Source organism: Ostrea edulis, chromosome 3, assembly GCF_947568905.1.
Source record: "Ostrea edulis chromosome 3, xbOstEdul1.1, whole genome shotgun sequence".
Taxonomy (NCBI): domain Eukaryota; kingdom Metazoa; phylum Mollusca; class Bivalvia; order Ostreida; family Ostreidae; genus Ostrea; species Ostrea edulis.
In genome coordinates, this window is record NC_079166.1 from 90234814 (window position 1) to 90254348 (window position 19535).

At 36.9% G+C, this 19535-nt stretch overlaps 1 protein-coding gene across 14 annotated transcripts in view; it reads right to left on the reverse strand.

Annotated features, from left to right (window-relative positions):
* LOC125673352 (protein-methionine sulfoxide oxidase mical3b-like) overlaps nt 1-19535 on the reverse strand; it is a 53481-nt gene that overhangs the window by 16152 nt on the left and 17794 nt on the right. For 7 of the 14 annotated variants that reach the window (XM_056159364.1, XM_056159365.1, XM_056159376.1 and 4 more), the window contains exons 17-26: nt 18927-18956; nt 15283-15487; nt 14847-14879; nt 9892-10070; nt 7769-8133; nt 7283-7627; nt 4725-6729; nt 3003-3058; nt 2215-2425; nt 1607-1703 (exon numbers count right to left, since the gene is read on the reverse strand). In XM_056159364.1, coding sequence (XP_056015339.1) covers nt 1607-1703; nt 2215-2425; nt 3003-3058; nt 4725-6729; nt 7283-7627; nt 7769-8133; nt 9892-10070; nt 14847-14879; nt 15283-15487; nt 18927-18956 — 3526 coding nt within the window. Of the gene's footprint in view, nt 1-1606; nt 1704-2214; nt 2426-3002; nt 3059-4724; nt 6730-7282; nt 7628-7768; nt 8134-9891; nt 10071-11939; nt 11958-14846; nt 14880-15282; nt 15488-18926; nt 18957-19535 lie in introns of all 14 variants that reach the window. The other 7 variants (XM_056159370.1, XM_056159371.1, XM_056159369.1 and 4 more) reach the window with 4 other exon arrangements.

Here is a 19535-nt window from a genome sequence, read left to right on the forward strand (position 1 = left end):
CGGTCAATGGTATTCGGTGTACACAAGGTCCCAACTGCTCGTAATTAGCTCTAATTATCGCATTTAAACCAGCCACCCCACGATGACCAACCTGTCGGTATTCGGTCGATCACACGCGGTGTACACAAAGGGTGTCTCAAGGGAAGCCACAGGTAAGTAAAAGAGTGCAACTGGCGATGAGTCGCGATCAGTTTAAAATAAAACCTGATTTTTAGGGGTGCACTTTTCAATTATGACAGCACCACGCACGAGGTAATGGCGCCCTCCCCCTAACGACAGAGACGAGAACTGACATTAAAAGACAAAGTTCAATTAATCGATGAATTCGATACATTCTTGGAATAAAACAAAATCGGCAACAATCCCGTTATGTTTTCCAAAAGCAAGGTTTCCCCTCGTGGACTTCTCGGAGCTCTACGGCGAGTTAGACAGTGATGATATGCAGTTAGTTAGCACAACTCGCCATGTCCAGTCGATCACTCGGCATTACATTAGTTTCCGTTTCACAAATTGAGACAGTTGAAAGCGATACATTTACAATGAAAGCTGGGAAAAACAAATTTTAAACGAACACAACACAAACTTGACGAACATACATAATGTAGCACTTGATAACGGCGATGATGTAGACGAAATCGACAATATACCAACAGAAAATTGCGCGAATAATTCCCAGATTTTAAACTGTTTAATAAAAATTTTAATTTTTTCAAATGAGCACGACAATAAAACACTGACATTTATATTTTTACATTTTGAATTCTTTTGTAATATATTACAACGTTAGCAATCATTACACACGTATGCATAGATAGTGAATACAAGGGAAGCAACTCTCATTCTTGTCAACATTCTGCACTCTGGACTCTGTGCAAACCGGCCAATTTCTTTGGAACCACACATAGCCGGTTTAGACAGATTATACTGTACATGCAGATGTAACTCGATTTAAAAATATTGTCATTTAGTCTTTAAAAACCTCTAAAATGTACCGGTAGAGAAAGGGTTAAACACACCTGTATAACTCAAGCTACGAAAACACACCTATATAACATACAGCCTCCCAAAACACACCAATATAACATACAGCCTCCCAAAACACACCTATATAACACAGCCTCCCAAACACACCTGTATAACACAACCTCCTTAAACACACCTGTATAACACAACCTCCTAAAACACACCTGTATAACACAGTCTACCAAACACACCTGTATCACACAGTCTCCCAAACACACCTGTATAACACAGTCACCCCAAAACACTTGATTTACACCTGTGATGAAGACTTGATCTACACCTGTGATGAAGACTTGACACCTGTGATGAAGACTTGATCTACACCTGTGATGAAGACTTGATCTACACCTGTGATGAAGACTTGATCTACACCTGTGATGAAAACTTGACACCCGTGATGAAGACTTGACACCTGTGATGAAGACTTGACACCTGTGATGAAGATTTGACACCGGAGATGAAGACTTGACACCTGTGATGAAGACTTGATCTACACCTGTGATGAAGACTTGACACCTGTGATGAAGACTTGATCTACACCTGTGATGTTGACTAAGAATTTAAATGATGAGGCGCTACTTACTTCACCATGAGTTCAGATTCGTAACGGACGAGAGCGTTCTTCTCATACACCAAAGTAAACCACTCCTGCATCAACTCAGCCTCCACACGACCCGCATCTACAAAAAACGTGTTGTTAATCAAGTCCCGCATCTACAAACATAAATATCGATTTATAATTTATATGAACCTGGCCCCTTCCCTTAGAGGACCCACTCCACAATCACACCCTCCATTTTATTGATTTATAATTTATATGTACCTGGCACCACTCCTAGGATTGCCTACTCCACAATCATACCCCTCCATTTTATTGATTTATAATTTATATGTACCTGGCACCACTCCTAGGATTGCCTACTCCACAATCACACCTCTCCATTTTATTGATTTATAATTTATATGTACCTGACACCACTCCTAGGACTGCCCGCTCCACAATCACATCCCTCCATTTTATTGATTATAATTTATATGTACCTGGCCCCTCCCCTCGGAGTGTCCGCTCCACAATCACACCCCTCCATTTTATTGATTATAATTTATACATGTATGTACCTGGTCCCTCCCCTCGGAGTGCCTGCTCCACAATCACATCCCTCTATTTTATTGATTATAATTTATATGTACCTGGCCCCTCCCCTCGGAGTGCCCGCTCCACAATCACACCCCTCTCCTCCAGCTCTTTCTGTTTGACATCTACTTCTTCCAGTTGTCGCTGAATTTCCTGTGCCATTCGCAGTCGTTTCTGTTCCTGCTGCTTCATGTGTTTTCTGGCTGCGGACTGAACACGTCGAGCGATGCGGTAATTCAGCTCATCCTCAGACATTGTTCGACGATCCTGTAAAACAATAAAAATAATCTGAGCATCAGGAAAACCTCTCACAGTGCATCTCGAAGGCATCCTCCTTTTCTGCTCTTAACATCTCAGTTCTGTAGTATTAATGCACTTGTTTGACAGAATTCACAGCTTGTTTTCTGTGACATTAACATCTGAGTCTTGCATGGTTTTAATGTTACAACAATCATCCAAACAAATAACTTGCACAGCACAAATTACTGAACCTTCTGATTTTCTCTGATTACTGTGCTGTGTTATGTGAGATGAGTGAGATTTTTACCCTTGCTCTCTTTATGTGCTGTGTTATGTGAGATGGGCGAGATTTTTACCCTTGCTCTCTTTAGTGATTGTGTTATTTGAAATGAGTGAGATTTTTACCCTTGTTCTCTTTAGGTGTGCTGTGTTATGTGAGATGAGTTATATTTTTACCCTTGTTCTCTTTATGTGCTGTGTTATGTGAGATGAGCGAGATTTTTACTCTTGCTCTCTTTAGTGTGCTGTGTTATGTGAGATGAGTGAGATTTTTACCCTTGCTTTCTTTAGTGTTTGTGTTATGTGAGATGAGTGAGATTTTTACCCTTGCTCTCTTTAATGTGTCCATTCTGCTGTCGTCTGAGTCTGAAAACTCCTCCACTGAAAAACACAGGGAAGAAAATATTGTTACAGTAATTACTACATCATAAAGCAGTCGCACTTATAGCTTACTAACATACAGTGAATGGTACATTGCAATTACTATTTTCAATCATAAAGAAATATCACCAGGTTTTTTATTAAGATAAAGTACATGCATCATAGATTCAAAGCTAGGCATGACACTTTGGGGTTACTTTATTTTGCCAACACGGGACCTCCATTTTTAAAGACATATCCAAAAGACACATGACTTGTCTTGAAACTGAAAATCGAGCTGTCAAGTGAACAATTTCATGCATTTGGTGAAGGAACCGTCAGACGAGGAATCAAACCCGGGCCTCCCATTTGTGACACGAGCACCCTAACAGTGCTCCAAGTTGCGAGTAAAACAGTCGCATTTGCGACCAGAAAATGGATTTTGCGATTAGAGATTATATCTAAGTCGCATTTTTGCGAGTGGAAAAAAATTGGGCATCCAGTAAAATTTTGTAATCGGGATCGGAAGTCTGAATAAATATTTTTCAGTCTCGGTCAAAACAGCGTTTGAAAGCAATCAATATGGCGGTAAAATGAGGGTTAAAGCACTTTGAACTTAGTAAAAAGTAGAAGCCTCGGCCTAGTACATGTAACGAAGAAATTCAAGAATCACACGGAGAAAGTTCTGCATTAAAAGATGACGTAGCTGTGTCTAAAGAAAAATGCAAAAGTATAGGAAGAACCCCAGTCCTAATGGCTGAAGGAATTTTTGTGGTTGATATACAGAGATTGCAAAATGTTTTGCAGAATTTGTGAGGCCAATCAGCCAGCAACGTCCACCATTTCTGGACACCCATTGTACGATTTCACCACGACCTGGTGTGCGTCTTTCAAATGTGGAAGTGTGACTTAAATCACGGTAACAGTAAGAGACACGTCTTTGTCCGTGACTGCATTATTAGCAGTAAGTCGAGCAGTAAGTCGAGCGGGGCAACTGTTGTTGCTAATTTTCACAGACAATTACAAACTCGGGATGTAGTGTTCTTATTGATGCTGGTACTGATTGTTCAGCAAAAGATCCAACAAAAGTAGAAGCTCTTATTCGCATAAGCAGTGAAGGCCCACTTATTGAGGACTTTAAAGCAAATCCTTGTGTGGAACGCTGGGTTCTCTTCTCCAGAAGCGTACTGTAAAATATACAAGATGGCCCAATGCAATACAACTTTTGCCAGAGTAAATACTTGACTTGTTAGCATCCAGCATGTTTCACAGTACACTTCTATTCAATTTCAAAATAAAATAAACAAAATGCATACATGGGTGTAGATTTTTTTCTTTAAAGATTTTCAAATTAAAAAAAAACTTGTAGGTCTTATTTACAAAATCTTTTACAATGGCGAGTAGAAATTTTGAACATGGCAACTAGAAATTTGAAAATGGCGACCAGAAATATTTATAGGTCGCCATTTTGCGACCTGATAGCAGATGTGACTTGGAGCACTGCCTAACCGATAGTTTACCACAACCGACTCATGGAGGATTTAAAATCTTGGGAATGCCCCCCACCTCTACAAAAATTAATCATTTACAGGAATTGAAAACTTAAGTTTGTCTAAAATTCATCATTTACAGCAATTGAAAACTTAAGTTTGTCTAAAATTAACCCTATACTTATATCTTTACTTACACTCAGCTTTGGGTGGCATGGGCTTGCGTACAGCGTATCGTCTGGAGGGCCCCGGCCTCTTCTCACTGGTAAACCTTTCCTTCACCCCTTGTAAGTTCAGCTCACTCAGGTCCTTGTCCAGGTCTTCTAGAGCAGACGCTGACTTCATCTTCTTTTTCTTCTTCTTGTCAGACTTGGGAGTCTTGGTCTTTTTCTTTGGAGATTTTTCATCCAGGGTGTCGTTAGATGATGATCGCCTGTCTTTCAGTTCTTTAGGAGACTTGTCTTTCCCAGGCTTCAGAATCTGTAGTAAGGATTTTTTCTTCTTGACTTTTTCCTTACTGGTGTCCCCGTCCGATTTCTCCGACAGAGTCAGATCTAAGTCCATGCTCTTCTTCTTGCTCTTCTTTGTTTTCCCACTGGACTTGAAGTCAGGTTTCGGTGCCTCTGCTTTCTCCACTGGTGTGGAGTGTAACACCTTAGATGGATCATCGCTGTCTGAGACGAAATCACTGGTGCTCGGTGTATTGGATGTGCTGCGTTTTAGCAGTCCCCTGACTTTGGGTGTGTACTCGACACTCTTAATCCCCAGTTCTTCATCACTCTTCATCCTAGCCCTCTGTCTCGCCTTCTCCCTCGTGTATCCCATTTCTGTGTGGTTAACACCGGGTATGTCCCGTGGGGGCAGAGGAAGCAGCCTCTTTTTTACTCCCTTCCCAGCACCCTCCTCTCTGACTGGTTCCTTCTTTTTACTGGTGGCTGGAGTAAAAAATTTCTCTTGCACAACCTCCTCATCGCTGTCATCTACAAATGGGATGTCGTCAATATGGCTGCCTTTGCCTATCACTCCGGGTTTAGAGACCACAGGCTCCGTCTTGATGTGTTCCCGTAGCTTTACGTCCACTGCGATCTTTTTCTTGGATTTCTCCTCTCCCTGACTAGAACTATCCTCTAGACTACTCATGGACTTCAGCTTGGCGTGGTCCACAGAGATCTTGGTCTTTCTACCTGAATCATTACTACAGGACTTTTCTGCTGAGACACCCTCTGACCGAGGAGACCCCAGATGCTGCCTCATAAAATTGCTCTGAAACTCTCGCTGAGTCACATTACTCTGAAACTCCCGCTGAGTCACATTGCTCTTTAAGTTTGAGATGTCGGGAAGCTTTCTGTTCCCTTCTATTTTGTCCATGGATTTCTCTTTCTTCATAATTTTTGATTTATCACTACAACTCTTTTCAAAGTTTGAGGTGCTGGCCAGTATTGGGAGGGGAGGCAGGGCCCTCCAAGGAGTGCCGTCACTGTTCAGTTTTGCAGCCCCGGGTTCAGCGGTCACTACATTACTATTTTTATCCGTAAGTTCCTGATTGTCTGATGTGGAAGACGGTGTGGACGCGCTGGACACTTGGTAGTCCGTACTACTAGTCCTCGCGTCACCACTGGAGGTACCACTCACTCCAGCACTAGATATTGCACTTGTTATGTTAGAAGTGTGACTGGATTCATGATCACTGATTGAGAAGTATCGTTCGTCTGCCACACTGGCATTGGGAGTTCCATACACACTGCTCTTTCTGCCGTTTGAATGCAGGTCTGCTTCTTCGTCGATCAGCGTGTCATCCAGATTTTCACGCGGACTGACCTCCTCTCGTCCAATTGTTCGGGGAGTATCCTCATAACTCTGAGGAATATCATCGAGCTTTTCGTCATCGTCATCAAAACTTTCACCGAGCGCATGACTAAGAGTCAGGCAGTAGTCCCTGATCATGTCTTTGTCGGGAGATTCAACATCATTCTCTGCCATCTCAATGTCCGCTGCCAGCGAACTAATCGATGAACACAACGAATCACTGGGTGTGGATATCGTGAAACTGGAATCTGATCCAAACGAATTTCGATGCTGAACACATCTTTTCTTTTTAGCACTACCTCTTCCCTTCGTGATGAATCGATCATCGACATTCAGAAAATCCTTGTCTTCATTCTGGTCCGAGTCCTGCATGTTCCGCACACTGTTAAGCACAGCCTGAAAGTGCAGAAAAGTCTAGTAAAAAAATCATGCACAATATTAGATATCTTACTTTCTGAATATCAACACATATGAAGACTAGTGTAAAGGGTATTCAAGATAATTCACAAGAACACACTTAAAATCAGCAGTCTCACATTCATATAATCTTCATTCATTTAGATTGGTATTCTTCATAACGGAGATTTTAAGACAAAGGCTATACACTAGTTCTTCCACAGTCACACAAAGATATTGCAGCATTGTTAATTCTACAGAGGGAGACGGTCTGCTGGATTTATTCCTCATCAATTGTATAGGAGACAAACAGTCAGATTTATTTGTAGTTAATTGTATAGGAGACAGTCGGATTTATTCCTCGTTTATTATATAGAAAGAGACAAACAGTTGGATTCATTCATTGTTAATAGTATACGAGACAGTTTGATTTATTCATCGTTAACTGTATAGAAGGAAACAAAGAGTCGTATTTCTTCATTGTTAATATATATGAAGTTTATATAGTGTATAACATGAGTCAAACCGTCGGATTTATTTGTCGGACACTGACCTCTCTAGTGGACTGGCTGGAGTTGGAATTTGACGAGGACACGTTCTTGACACTCTGTAGTACGGCTCGTTGGGTATCCTCCCCAGTGAACACATCCTCCTCATCAGCTGACTGGTCAGCATCACTGATTACAGACCTTGCCTCTCCAGTATCGCTGACCGATGACCTCAGAACATCGGCCGAGTCACTGACAGAGGATTTCTGGTCAATGTCCTCCAGAATCATCTGCATCTGACGACTCATCGCCGTTTTGTCATCATCTTCTTCCTCCTCTCCTTCTTCCTCAGAATCTTCAATCTCATCATCATCCTCAACTTCCTCCCCTCTTTCATCACCTTCTAATTCCTGTAAAGAGTAAAAATTTCAAATGATGCTGATTTTCATTTTGTGCCATGGTAATCTGCAATAGGTACATGGAACACTGGCATGTGTACTATTCTTTGTACCAGTGTCGTGTTTCTAAGCTAGACATTATTATCTACTCACTTCTTCTACATCCTCTTCTTTGTTTAGCACCAATTCCTCCCCACCGGCCTCCAACAATTCCTCCTCATCTTCCTCCTCCCTGACCAACAATTCCTCCTCATCTTCCTCCCCATTCACGACTACCTCCTTCTGGGTTTTCTTCTTAATCTCCCTCTCTGGTGTTTTCTCAAACATTTTCCACGGGTCGAGTCGCACCGGTTCCGGGGGCGATGTGAAGAAATTGGCTCGGGCTTTCCTCTGTGGACTGCTGGTCTGCACCAGGCTCTCCTCCGTGACAAAGTCTTTTGTTGGTTTGTCGGGGGAGGAGTCTTCGTATTCCATTTCCTCCACTTCAGAGTCAGCTTCTGATGCCTCATACTCAGTGTCTGTAAAATAACTACACTGTATTCATTGTGTACAGTAAAATAACTACTGTATTCATTGTGTACAGTAAAATAACTACACTGTATTCATTGTGTACAGTAAAATAACTACACTGTATTCATTGTGTACAGTAAAATAACTACTGTATTCATTGTGTACAGTAAAATAACTACACTGTATTCATTGTGTACAGTAAAATAACTACTGTATTCATTGTGTACAGTAAAATAACTACACTGTATTCATTATGTACAGTAAAATAACTACTGTATTCATTGTGTACAGTAAGACTGAATGAAATAACTACACTGTATTCATTGTGTACAGTAAAATAACTACTGTATTCATTGTGTACAGTAAGACTGAGTTAAATAACTACTGTATTCATTGTGTACAGTAAAATAACTACTGTATTCATTGTGTACAGTAAAATAACTACTGTATTCATTGTGTACAGTAAAATAACTACTGTATTCATTGTGTACAGTAAAATAACTACTGTATTCATTGTGTACAGTAAGACTGAGTTAAATAACTACTGTATTCATTGTGTACAGTAAAATAACTACTGTATTCATTGTGTACTGGAAAATTCTCCCTCTTCTGTACAGTAAGAAGACTGAATGAGAGTAGCTGCTTAATTTGTGAATTTTGAAGTTAACCGAGAAATATTTTATTTGTCCCATTAGTTGCCCTTCCTTCTGGTAAATGTTGTCTTCTGCCAGCCCAATCTCACCCCAAAACACAACGTTGCTTTCTCCTATCTTGTCAAATTTCACAATTAAATTCCTTTATTTTACCCTATAAATTTAACATTTAGACAATCAATCTGGACTGAATTGCACTGATGAACACGTTTTCTAAGTCTAATGCTTCTAGAAAACAACCTCACGTTCTTATGTAATAAAAACACCGATGTTGAATAAAAAGTCTTAATTTAATTAGTAGCCGGGGCACGGGGTTTCCATAAGTTTTCCTAAAATTGATGTCATTTATTTCAAACAAAATTTATAAACTTTTTGATGTACATTTAAAATGACATTTGTGAATAAACAGAAAAAGTATAGAAGAGTGTTACTAGTACTGGATAATTGATTTGGATCAACATTCATCATACATTGAACTTTTTATCTTGTCCCTTATTACTGACCTGTATCACCCTCAGAACTTGTCCCTTATTAATGACCAGTATCACCCCCAGAACTTGTCCCTTATTACTGACCTGTATCACCCCCAGAACTTGTCCCTTATTACTGACCTGTAACACCCTCAGATCTTGCCCCTTATTATTGACCTGTATCACCCTCAGAACTTGTCCCTTATTAATGACCTGTAACACCCCCAGAACTTGTCCCTTATTACTGACCTGTATCACCCTCAGATCTTGTCCCTTATTACTGACCTGTATCACCCTCAGATCTTGCCCTTATTACTGACCTGTAACACCCCCAGAACTTGTCCCTTATTACTGACCTGTATCACCCTCAGATCTTGTCCCTTATTACTGACCTGTATCACCCTCAGATCTTGCCCTTATTACTGACCTGTAACACCCTCAGATCTTGCCCCTTATTATTGACCTGTATCACCCTCAGAACTTGTCCCTTATTAATGACCTGTAACACCCCCAGAACTTGTCCCTTATTAATGACCTGTATCACCCTCAGATCTTGTCCCTTATTACTGACCTGTATCACCCTCAGATCTTGCCCTTTATTACTGACCTGTATCACCCTCAGATCTTGTCCCTTATTACCGACCTGTATCATCCTCGGATTCCTCACCGCCCTCTTGTTTCACAGCATCAATCAGACTCTCATACGACTTTCGTTTGAGCGTTTCCACGACAGCGAGAGCTTCCTCCAGGGTGAGGTCCTTATTGACGTTATGTCCATACGTGGATTCCACCGCCTCCTGAATCTCGTCGTCATCACTAGACCTGTGTTACAATGACAACAGATTTTAGTTACCTTTCAGTGTAGTTTGTAACACAGAGCTCATGGAACAGGAAATATAAAAAGCTAAGAATCAAAATGTTTATTGTTCTGAATACACAAATTATCTATCTTGTCATAAATGCTATGAATAAGACAAATGAAATCTTAAGGCAAAAAATTCCTCCCATACTTCTTACAAAATAAAATATCTGGTACTTTACATAGATTTTACAGTTTAAAAAATTTGAAGGATAGAACATGTTTATCTCTACATTAGTCTGACTACTGCTCTTGCCTTCACTTTACACTATATGCAGTGAAAACAACAGACACTGTCACACCAAACAATTCACCACACAAGTGCTGGCAAGCATGAATGGTGGATGCCTGAGCAGAGTAATGTAGTTCATGTTTACTGTGCAGAGACTTATAATGTAGTTCATGGTTACTGAGCAGAGACTTATAATGTAGTTCATGGTTACTGAGCAGAGACTTATAATGTAGTTCATGGTTACTGAGCAGAGACTTATAATGTAGTTCATGGTTACTGAGCCGAGACTCTTATAATGTAGTTCATGGTTACTGAGCAGAGACTTATAATGAAGTTCAAGGTTACTGAGCCGAGACTCTTATAATGAAGTTCATGGTTACTGAGCAGAGACTTATAATGTAGTTCATGGTTACTGGGCCGAGACTTATAATGAAGTTCATGGTTACTGAGCCGAGACTCTTATAATGAAGTTTATGGTTACTGAGCCGAGACTCTTATAATGTAATTCATGGTTACTGAGCAGAGACTTATAATGAAGTTCATGGCTACTGAGCCGAGACTCTTATAATGAAGTTCATGGTTACTGAGCCGAGACTCTTATAATGTAATTCATGGTTACTGAGCAGAGACTAATAATGAAGTTCATGGTTACTGAGCAGAGACTTATAATGTAGTTCATGGTTACTGAGCCGAGACTTATAATGAAGTGCATGGTTACTGAGCCGAGACTCTTATAATGAAGTTCATGGTTACTGAGCAGAGACTCTTATAATGTAGTTCATGGTTACTGAGCAGAGACTTATAATGTAGTTCATGGTTACTGAGCAGAGACTTATAATGTAGGTCATGTTTACTGGGTAAATACTGTATTTTCTCACTTCAGACTTCACTGCTCGATGTATTGATAATTATAGTATAAATATGTACAATACAAATGTACTACATAATGTACTGTTTGAAAACAGAGTCTAATTTGTGTTAGTTCTACTTAATGAGCTTGGTACAGTACTGCTTCATATGAGGATAAGCATGAAACTATAATCATGTCTACAGACCATAGCACCTACTTCTATAAACTGAAAGTTAAGATGATTATGGAAATCATTAAATGTTAACAATAATTACTTAGTAATCTGGTGCTTTTAAACTTTATTTATTAGATAATTAATCAGAGCAAATACAGAGAGAAAAAAAACCAAAAAAAAAACAACCAAAAAGTCAACAAAAAATTATTCACTATTACTAAATGAAGAATTCAACAGCATGAGAATAAAAAAAATGAAGTTTAACACTGAAATATGTCGAGTGTGAGGAATATGTGTACACGTAGTATGATGACAACAAGGAATATGTGTACACACAAATGATGACAGCAAGGAATATGTGTACACATAGTATGATGACAAGTAATGTGTGTACACCAATATGATGACAATAAGGAATGTGTGTACACGTAGTATGATGACAACAAGAAACGTGTGTACACGTAGTATGATGACAGTATATTCCCTTCCAGAGTTATAATGGTCAGACACCAGCAGTACAGTTATCTGAGTATATGCATACAGATCAGCACTACAAATTGGTTACACTGTCATACCTAAGGAGGAACACATCGCTGTGGGGGCAAAGAAAATGCAGATTATATCGCAACAAGCCACAATATCATATTATAACAGAAACTGTAGCTATATAACTTAGAAAGGTCAACATGATATTCCGTCTTTAAGGTCTGTAGTAGGACATTTTTACCCAATATAAATACTTCATAACACTTTATTTCAATGATTATCTAATCTTGTCCAATTTATCCGTGAGACATAACAATTGTTAATTTTTCAATTTGTTAAACAAAAGGACATGTATAAATTGTGGAGCAAATTTTTCCCATTTGGAGGTAGACCAATGCCGCCGGAATGTAAACTATGCTGATTACTTCATTTAAAGCCCATACATATAGAAAAAAAATTCAAGAAAATCTTATTTTCATGTCAAAGCAAAACGATGCAAATTTATACAAAAATAAAGTTATTAAATTTATAACAATTTCAATATAATTTACATATTCAATAATCAAGCCTTCTGAATGGTTAATGAGCTTGCTGCTCAAAAGTTTACGCCTTGATAAACTTTGTTTACCTCTGGCTGTGATAGGATCTACGACTACCAATCAACACACAGTCAATACGCCAGTTTCGAGATACGTCAGAGTTATTTCCCTTTGGAGAACTCTCATACTTAACAAGGCATGAAACCATTTGTTTACATGTGGGAGTGGGACAAATTTTCATCATTGCGTAAGTGAATCTGCTCAGTAAATTTCAAAGATGCAGTTCCATCACCCAAATTCGACTGATACACAAACTAAGTAAATGATATTAAGTATTCGGGGAGTATTCAAATACATGGAATTCTTATATTATCAAGTTATTTCATTGCTCGAACGTCTGAAGTTCAGGATATAACTTGCAAATATGACAGTTTCCACTTTAGTAAAATATTTCTTTCGATAGTAATTGTATTTCATACACATAAATATCGGATGAGAAACTGCTTTTAATACATTTTATCATCTTCAATGACTATGGATCCACTCTGTCCCACTTTAATAAGTATTCGGAGTTCCAATAAATGCACCTCCTACACAGAAGAGCTCTTATCTTGAAACTGCCAGGCCTATTAGCAACCACAGTCTTCAAATCAGATGTAACTCGACAGGATTCAAAGCTTGTTCGTTTTTGAAGGTCATTACTTTCACTTTAACTAGATCTAATGTGAAGGTCATACTGTGTTTTTACTGTGGTTTTTTATAATCCAAGAATCCAGGTATCAATATTGTTTATTAAATTATGTATAAACTAAAATCAAATATTTTTAACGTTTGCTTATTAAATTTCACAAACGTTTCAGTAATCACAGATATTTTTTTCAGACAATATATTAATTCCCACACGTTCGACAAATGTATTAATATTTCAAGTTTAAAAATAAAAAGACCTCAGATAGGAAAAAAATATTGTGCCAAATTAGAAATATAAGATTACACGATCTTTTAAACGAATTAGAAATATAAGTATTACACAATCTTTTAAAGGGACTGGTTCACGATTTTTGATAAAAATATTTTTCATTTTTGATGTTAAACATTAGAAATATAACTCATTTAATGTTGACAGCCAAAATTTTGACCTTCTGAATGCATGAATGAAAGCAATATTTTAGCCTTAATATGTGTTATGTAAACAAAGACTCGAGTCTTTTTATGTAAACAAACAAACAAGTGAAATATTGATTTTGTAATATAATGCATCTTAATTTTGCATATTCACAAATTTTAACTTTTAGATGACACTTTTCGCCCCAAAAATGCTTGAAAAATGAAAGATATAAAAATACTTAGATCGATATCCATTTCTTTTGAAAATTCCGTAAACAATAACATATCGCAATCTTTGTTTACAAAACAAATAATAAACTCTCTAAAATGAGCTTCTGTGATGATGTATAACCTTAATTTTCATGTGAAATCTTTTAAACACATTAGACAGTAGATTTTGATCATTAAAAGTGAAAAACAAAATTTTGGGTAAAATCGTGAATCAGTCCCTTTAAGAGAATTTATCCATGTGTAAACTCTTGACATTTTTCCTCCCAAACTTCACATAAAAATGCATCAACAAGAATGTTTAATCCTAAAATAAAGTCATTCCCGGTAACGTCCAAATGTCTGCCTGCAGATGTGTGTACTGATCGAATATCTTGGGATAGCAATAGTTGAAGAAGAGATACAAGACTCGAAAATCTAATATTTCATTTTGATAGCATGCACAGTCAGTTATAGAATGAAACTAAAGCCAAGTTTCCTTATTTTTCAGAAAACAGTATACGTATTACCACGAGGTAAAGATCTTCTTATGGACTCTCTCCCCTGATTCAAATCAAGCAAAATTTTTAAATCTTTCTATTGTTTCTTCAGTACAAACAAATCTGTAACAGATCTCTGTATGTATGAGAACTCTTCTACGATTCATGGCAGCCTTCTTCCATGCAGCCTAGGTGTGTTGAGAACTTATTAATTTCTTCACTGTTTACATGCAGCCTGGGTGTGTTGAGAACTTATTAATTTCTTCACTGTTTACATGCAGTCTGGGTGTGTTTAGAACTTATTAATTTGTTCACTGTTTACATGCAGTCTGGGTGTGTTGAGAACTTATTAATTTGTTCAATGGCCATTACCCTACACATCAACTACATGCAGCACTCAAAATTCTGTTTTACAACTGAAGGCAATACATTACACATTTCTCTATCAGATCTTACAAATTTACTAATAAATCATTCTACGGATTAGTAGTAAAATCACTTCTTAAACTAACATTATCTGAAAAGTCTAAAATACTACACAAAACTGAAAACTCGTCAATAAACACTGGATAATCAGCATTCTCTCAATAGCAAACAAAACGGGGGGTTCTAAAACTGTTGCAGGCAACTCAAACTACCGTACCACGCCTGGAGAATGGCCGCGAGTTCCAAGTCACTGTTGTCGTGGTAATAAAAATATTTCATTTTTAAAAATTAAAAAAAATTTCACTACACTTTAAACTTAATGAAGTAATAACTGAATATCACAATAAAGGAACTGAAAAGCAGGTTAAGCTTGAGAAGTACTGAAGGCAATGTCAATATATCCTATCACTGAAAACTGCAAAAACTTCAGGACTTCTAGCATAGTACATGTAACTCTAAGAATTTGGTAAATAAAAGCTAAATAATGAAGACATTTTAAAACAAGTACTTAAAAAGTAAATAAAATAAATCACATACAAAAAGAATTTTAACAAGAAATTTTACTTTAAAAAATAATTTTCAAAAACTACTGGAAAGGGTAATCTCCCTTTGACACAGTAAGCAAATCCACAGTATATAAGCCTGATACATACTCGAGGTCCGAGTCCGAGAGGTCCTCCTCGTACATTTCCTCCAGCATGGCGTCACGTGACAGGGACGCCCGTAGATTGTGTTCCGTCAGTTCCTCCTCCGATTCCTCAGGAAGTCCGTCGATACTGTTCTCAAACTCGATTCTCTCTGGAGTCTTTTTGGCTTTGACGTATTCAGCATTGGGGGCCAAAGGAGGCGTTAGAGGGGCTGAAAAATCAAGGAGCAAAAGTTGTATTAGGTATTGAGGTACATGTGTCTACAGAGCAGCTGCATAACCAGACCATGCAGGTTATCAAACGAAATGCTGGCATGTGATTTGTGACAAACAAAGTGAGTAATTGTCTATAAAATAAAATTTAGTATCATATTTACTCAGCATACAAAAATAGAAGCATTGTGATTAGGTTTTACTATTTCATCAAATATATTAATTACACAATGTGATAGTTTGACTTTTTATCTGAGTACTTAGGATACCCAAAAATATTTGTTGGAGAATTTTATTAAACTATTTGCAAATGTTCTATCATTCCTAAAAACACAAATCTACCGAAGAAATTTTCCAATTTGATCAAATAATAGAAAATCCCATGTAAACAGTGCCAAAATCCTTTTTCATTCAATGCATCCAAAATCTTGGGTATCCTATGACCTTAATGTGAACAAACTTTTATCCGCATGCTAGAGATATCCGTAATGTGAACAAACTTTTATCCGCATGCTATAGTTATCCGTAATGTGAACAAACTTTTATCCGCATGCTATAGTTATCCGTAAGATTCACAAGCATCTATCTTGCAGACATTTGTCAATGTGTTACACATAATGTACAAAGCATGGCTGATTCACAGATATAACTAGACACTGTCAGCTCCGTACAAGTACACGGATTCACAGATATAACTAGACACTGTCAGCTCTGTACAAGTAAACGGACGTCCGTTTGCAGAGTTCGCCTGCTATAGTGTGTCACAGTGTCCCACTGCTATCAGAAACTCCACACTGTCTCTTCATAAACCATTCTTTGTCTTGTAAATTTCACCAACCCAATACATCTAGTTTCATCTAGCTCTCATCTCAAGTCACCCAATCTTAATCCCGAATAAAAACCACCACCCCAACCCCCCCCCCATCTACATCTACATGTACAACAGCACATTCCACAACACCAGTTTCTAATTACTAAAAACAAAGTTAAAATTGCTTTACATTGTTAATTAAAGTTTTCGACACATGAAAATTTAAACATGTGCATTTTAGCATAAATTTTTATATAATTAGTACAAATATATCCACTACATACAACAAATTCTAATTGACTTCTTACTTTGTTGTGATGTAAGGTAACTAATTCTCGTTGATTTTTTTATTTGTTCTGATGTAAGGTAACTAATTCTCGTTGATATTTTGATTTGTTCTGATGTAAGGTAACTAATTCTCGTTGATATTTTGATTTGTTCTGATGTAAGGTAACTAATTCTCGTTGATATTTTGATTTGTTATGATGTAAGGTAACTAATTCTCGTTGATATTTTGATTTGATCTGATGTAAGGTAACTAATTCTCGTTGATTTGTTATGATGTAAGGTAACTAATTCTCATTGATTTGTTATGATGTAAGGTAACTAATTCTCATTGATATTTTGATTTGTTATGATGTAAGGTAACTAATTCTCGTTGATATTTTGATTTGTTCTGATGTAAGGTAATTAATTCTCGTTGATATTTTGATTTGTTATGATGTAAGGTAACTAATTCTCATTGATTTTTTGATTTGTTCTGATGTAAGGTAACTAATTCTCATTGATTTGTTATGATGTAAGGTAACTAATTCTCATTGATTTTTTTATTTGTTCTGATGTAAGGTAACTAATTCTCGTTGATTTTTTTATTTGTTCTGATATAAGGTAACTAATTCTCGTTGATATCTTGATTTGTTCTGATGTAAGGTAACTAATTCTCGTTGATATTTTGATTTGTTCTGATGTAAGGTAACTAATTCTCGTTGATATTTTGATTTGTTCTGATGTAAGGTAACTAATTCTCGTTGATATTTTGATTTGTTCTGATGTAAGGTAACTAATTCTCATTGATATTTTGATTTGTTCTGATGTAAGGTAACTAATTCTCATTGATATGTTGATTTGTTATGATGTAAGGTAACTAACTCTCGTTGATTTGTTATGATGTAAGGTAACTAATTCTCGTTGATTTGTTATGATGTAAGGTAACTAATTCTCGTTGATTTGTTATGATGTAAGGTAACTAATTCTCGTTGATTTGTTATGATGTAAGGTAACTAACTCTCGTTGATTTGTTACGATGTAAGGTAACTAATTCTCGTTGATTTGTTATGATGTAAGGTAACTAATTCTCGTTGATTTGTTATGATGTAAGGTAACTAATTCTCATTGATACAGAGTGTATGTTGATTTGTTCTGATGTAAGGTAACTAATTCTCGTTGATTTGTTATGATGTAAGGTAACTAATTCTCGTTGATATTTTGATTTGTTATGATGTAAGGTAACTAATTCTCGTTGATATTTTGATTTGTTATGATGTAAGGTAACTAATTCTCGTTGATATTTTGTGGTGTATACTCCTATAGACTCTGTAATATTTTTTTTTTTTTTTTTGGCTGAAGACATGTTTTTTCTTCTTCCAACAATTCATATTATGGAGGTTATTTCACATCTGTTTAACATTACACTGATATATGATCTGTTGATTCAGAAGAATATTCTAAGAGTTTGGTTGAGACCCAAATATCATATATTTTCCATTTTATTGTAATCGAGAACAAAATTTCATCTATTTCTGGCATACTCTCATCACAAATCTGTCTCAATAACCTCAGTGTTAAGATCCTACTCACTGAAAGTTTGAGTGAGCTCTATCAAAAGGCAATAAACCCTGCCCACTTATTGTAAGATGGCGTAAAGAAACTCGACAGAAATCTAAACCCCGCCCATTCTACCAGACAGCTTGAGCTGACAGTACATTAATGATTATCACATGCATCGACACACTCCAAGATTCCAAGCAGTATTGCTCCGTTTTTCTACACGTGTCTATTCAATACTGATTACACACATGAATTAAATCTACACAGTGCTCATTTATAAAACACAAACTGTTCGTATCGTGCACAATTGATTAAGCTCTGCATTAATCTGTCAGTGGTTGACATGTGAAGCATGCATGGGTATTTTAGACTCTGATAGATGGTTAGGTTGAATCTATATATCTTCAAAATGTTGTGTTTACATAAAATTATAAAGTAAACCAGGAAAAATCAGCAAACTGGCTTTGGATTATTTTAATTCCTCACTTGAAAGATTTTTTTTGAAAAAACTTCACGCGTGTTTGTACTGTATTGCATGCTGTTTACACTGAGAGAATATGAAACATCAATGTTTGTGAAATGTTTCTAGTGCAAAAGTCCTCCATCTACAGACAAGCAGCCGATCAGTTTATCTTATTAAGTCCTGCATATGACAGAATGAAAAACTGTATGCCAGATGTTGTATGAAAAGATGTCATTGGTGAACATGAAAACAAAAGGACCAATCAGATTGATCCTTCCAAGAGTGAAGACAAAAAGCATTCCACGTGACAACGAGGACAGAGGGGGTGGTTACTTACTCTTAGCATCTCTCTTTCCCTTCTTAGCAACTGAAAATTGGGGGTTAGAAACAATTCATATAATGATGAATACAGTGATAAATGTCAACATGCATGATTAATACCACTTTCAAAACTTTTAATTTACCGTGGAATTATAAATTTGATGGGCTCCACTTTTCTGGACCGATAAACATGCTAGCCTTAATGGTGGGATGATATGTATTTCATGGATACTCAAACTGGTTAATTATTTTGTAATTTGAAAATTTAAAGTTAATTAAGAAAATTAATGTCTTTCACATCGGCATATTAAATGGAGTGCATTAGCACTGTGAAGAGTCTGAAGATTATCAAAACTTTTCAAACCCAAGAAACGTTTCTTATAATTACATTTTAATTATTTCAATTTGATAATAAACCTGTGTGTTATTCTTTACGTATTCAGCCTATTTCAAACAAGTAAAAGAGTTCTCCAAAGGGAAATAACTAGGATATATCTAGAACCTTATATCAACATTCACATTTATTATTAGATCAACAAAAAAAATTCTAAAAACTCCAGGAAATAAAGCCTGCTGTGATTTACGATAATTCCACGGTAAATTAAGATACCGCACACCAGGTAGA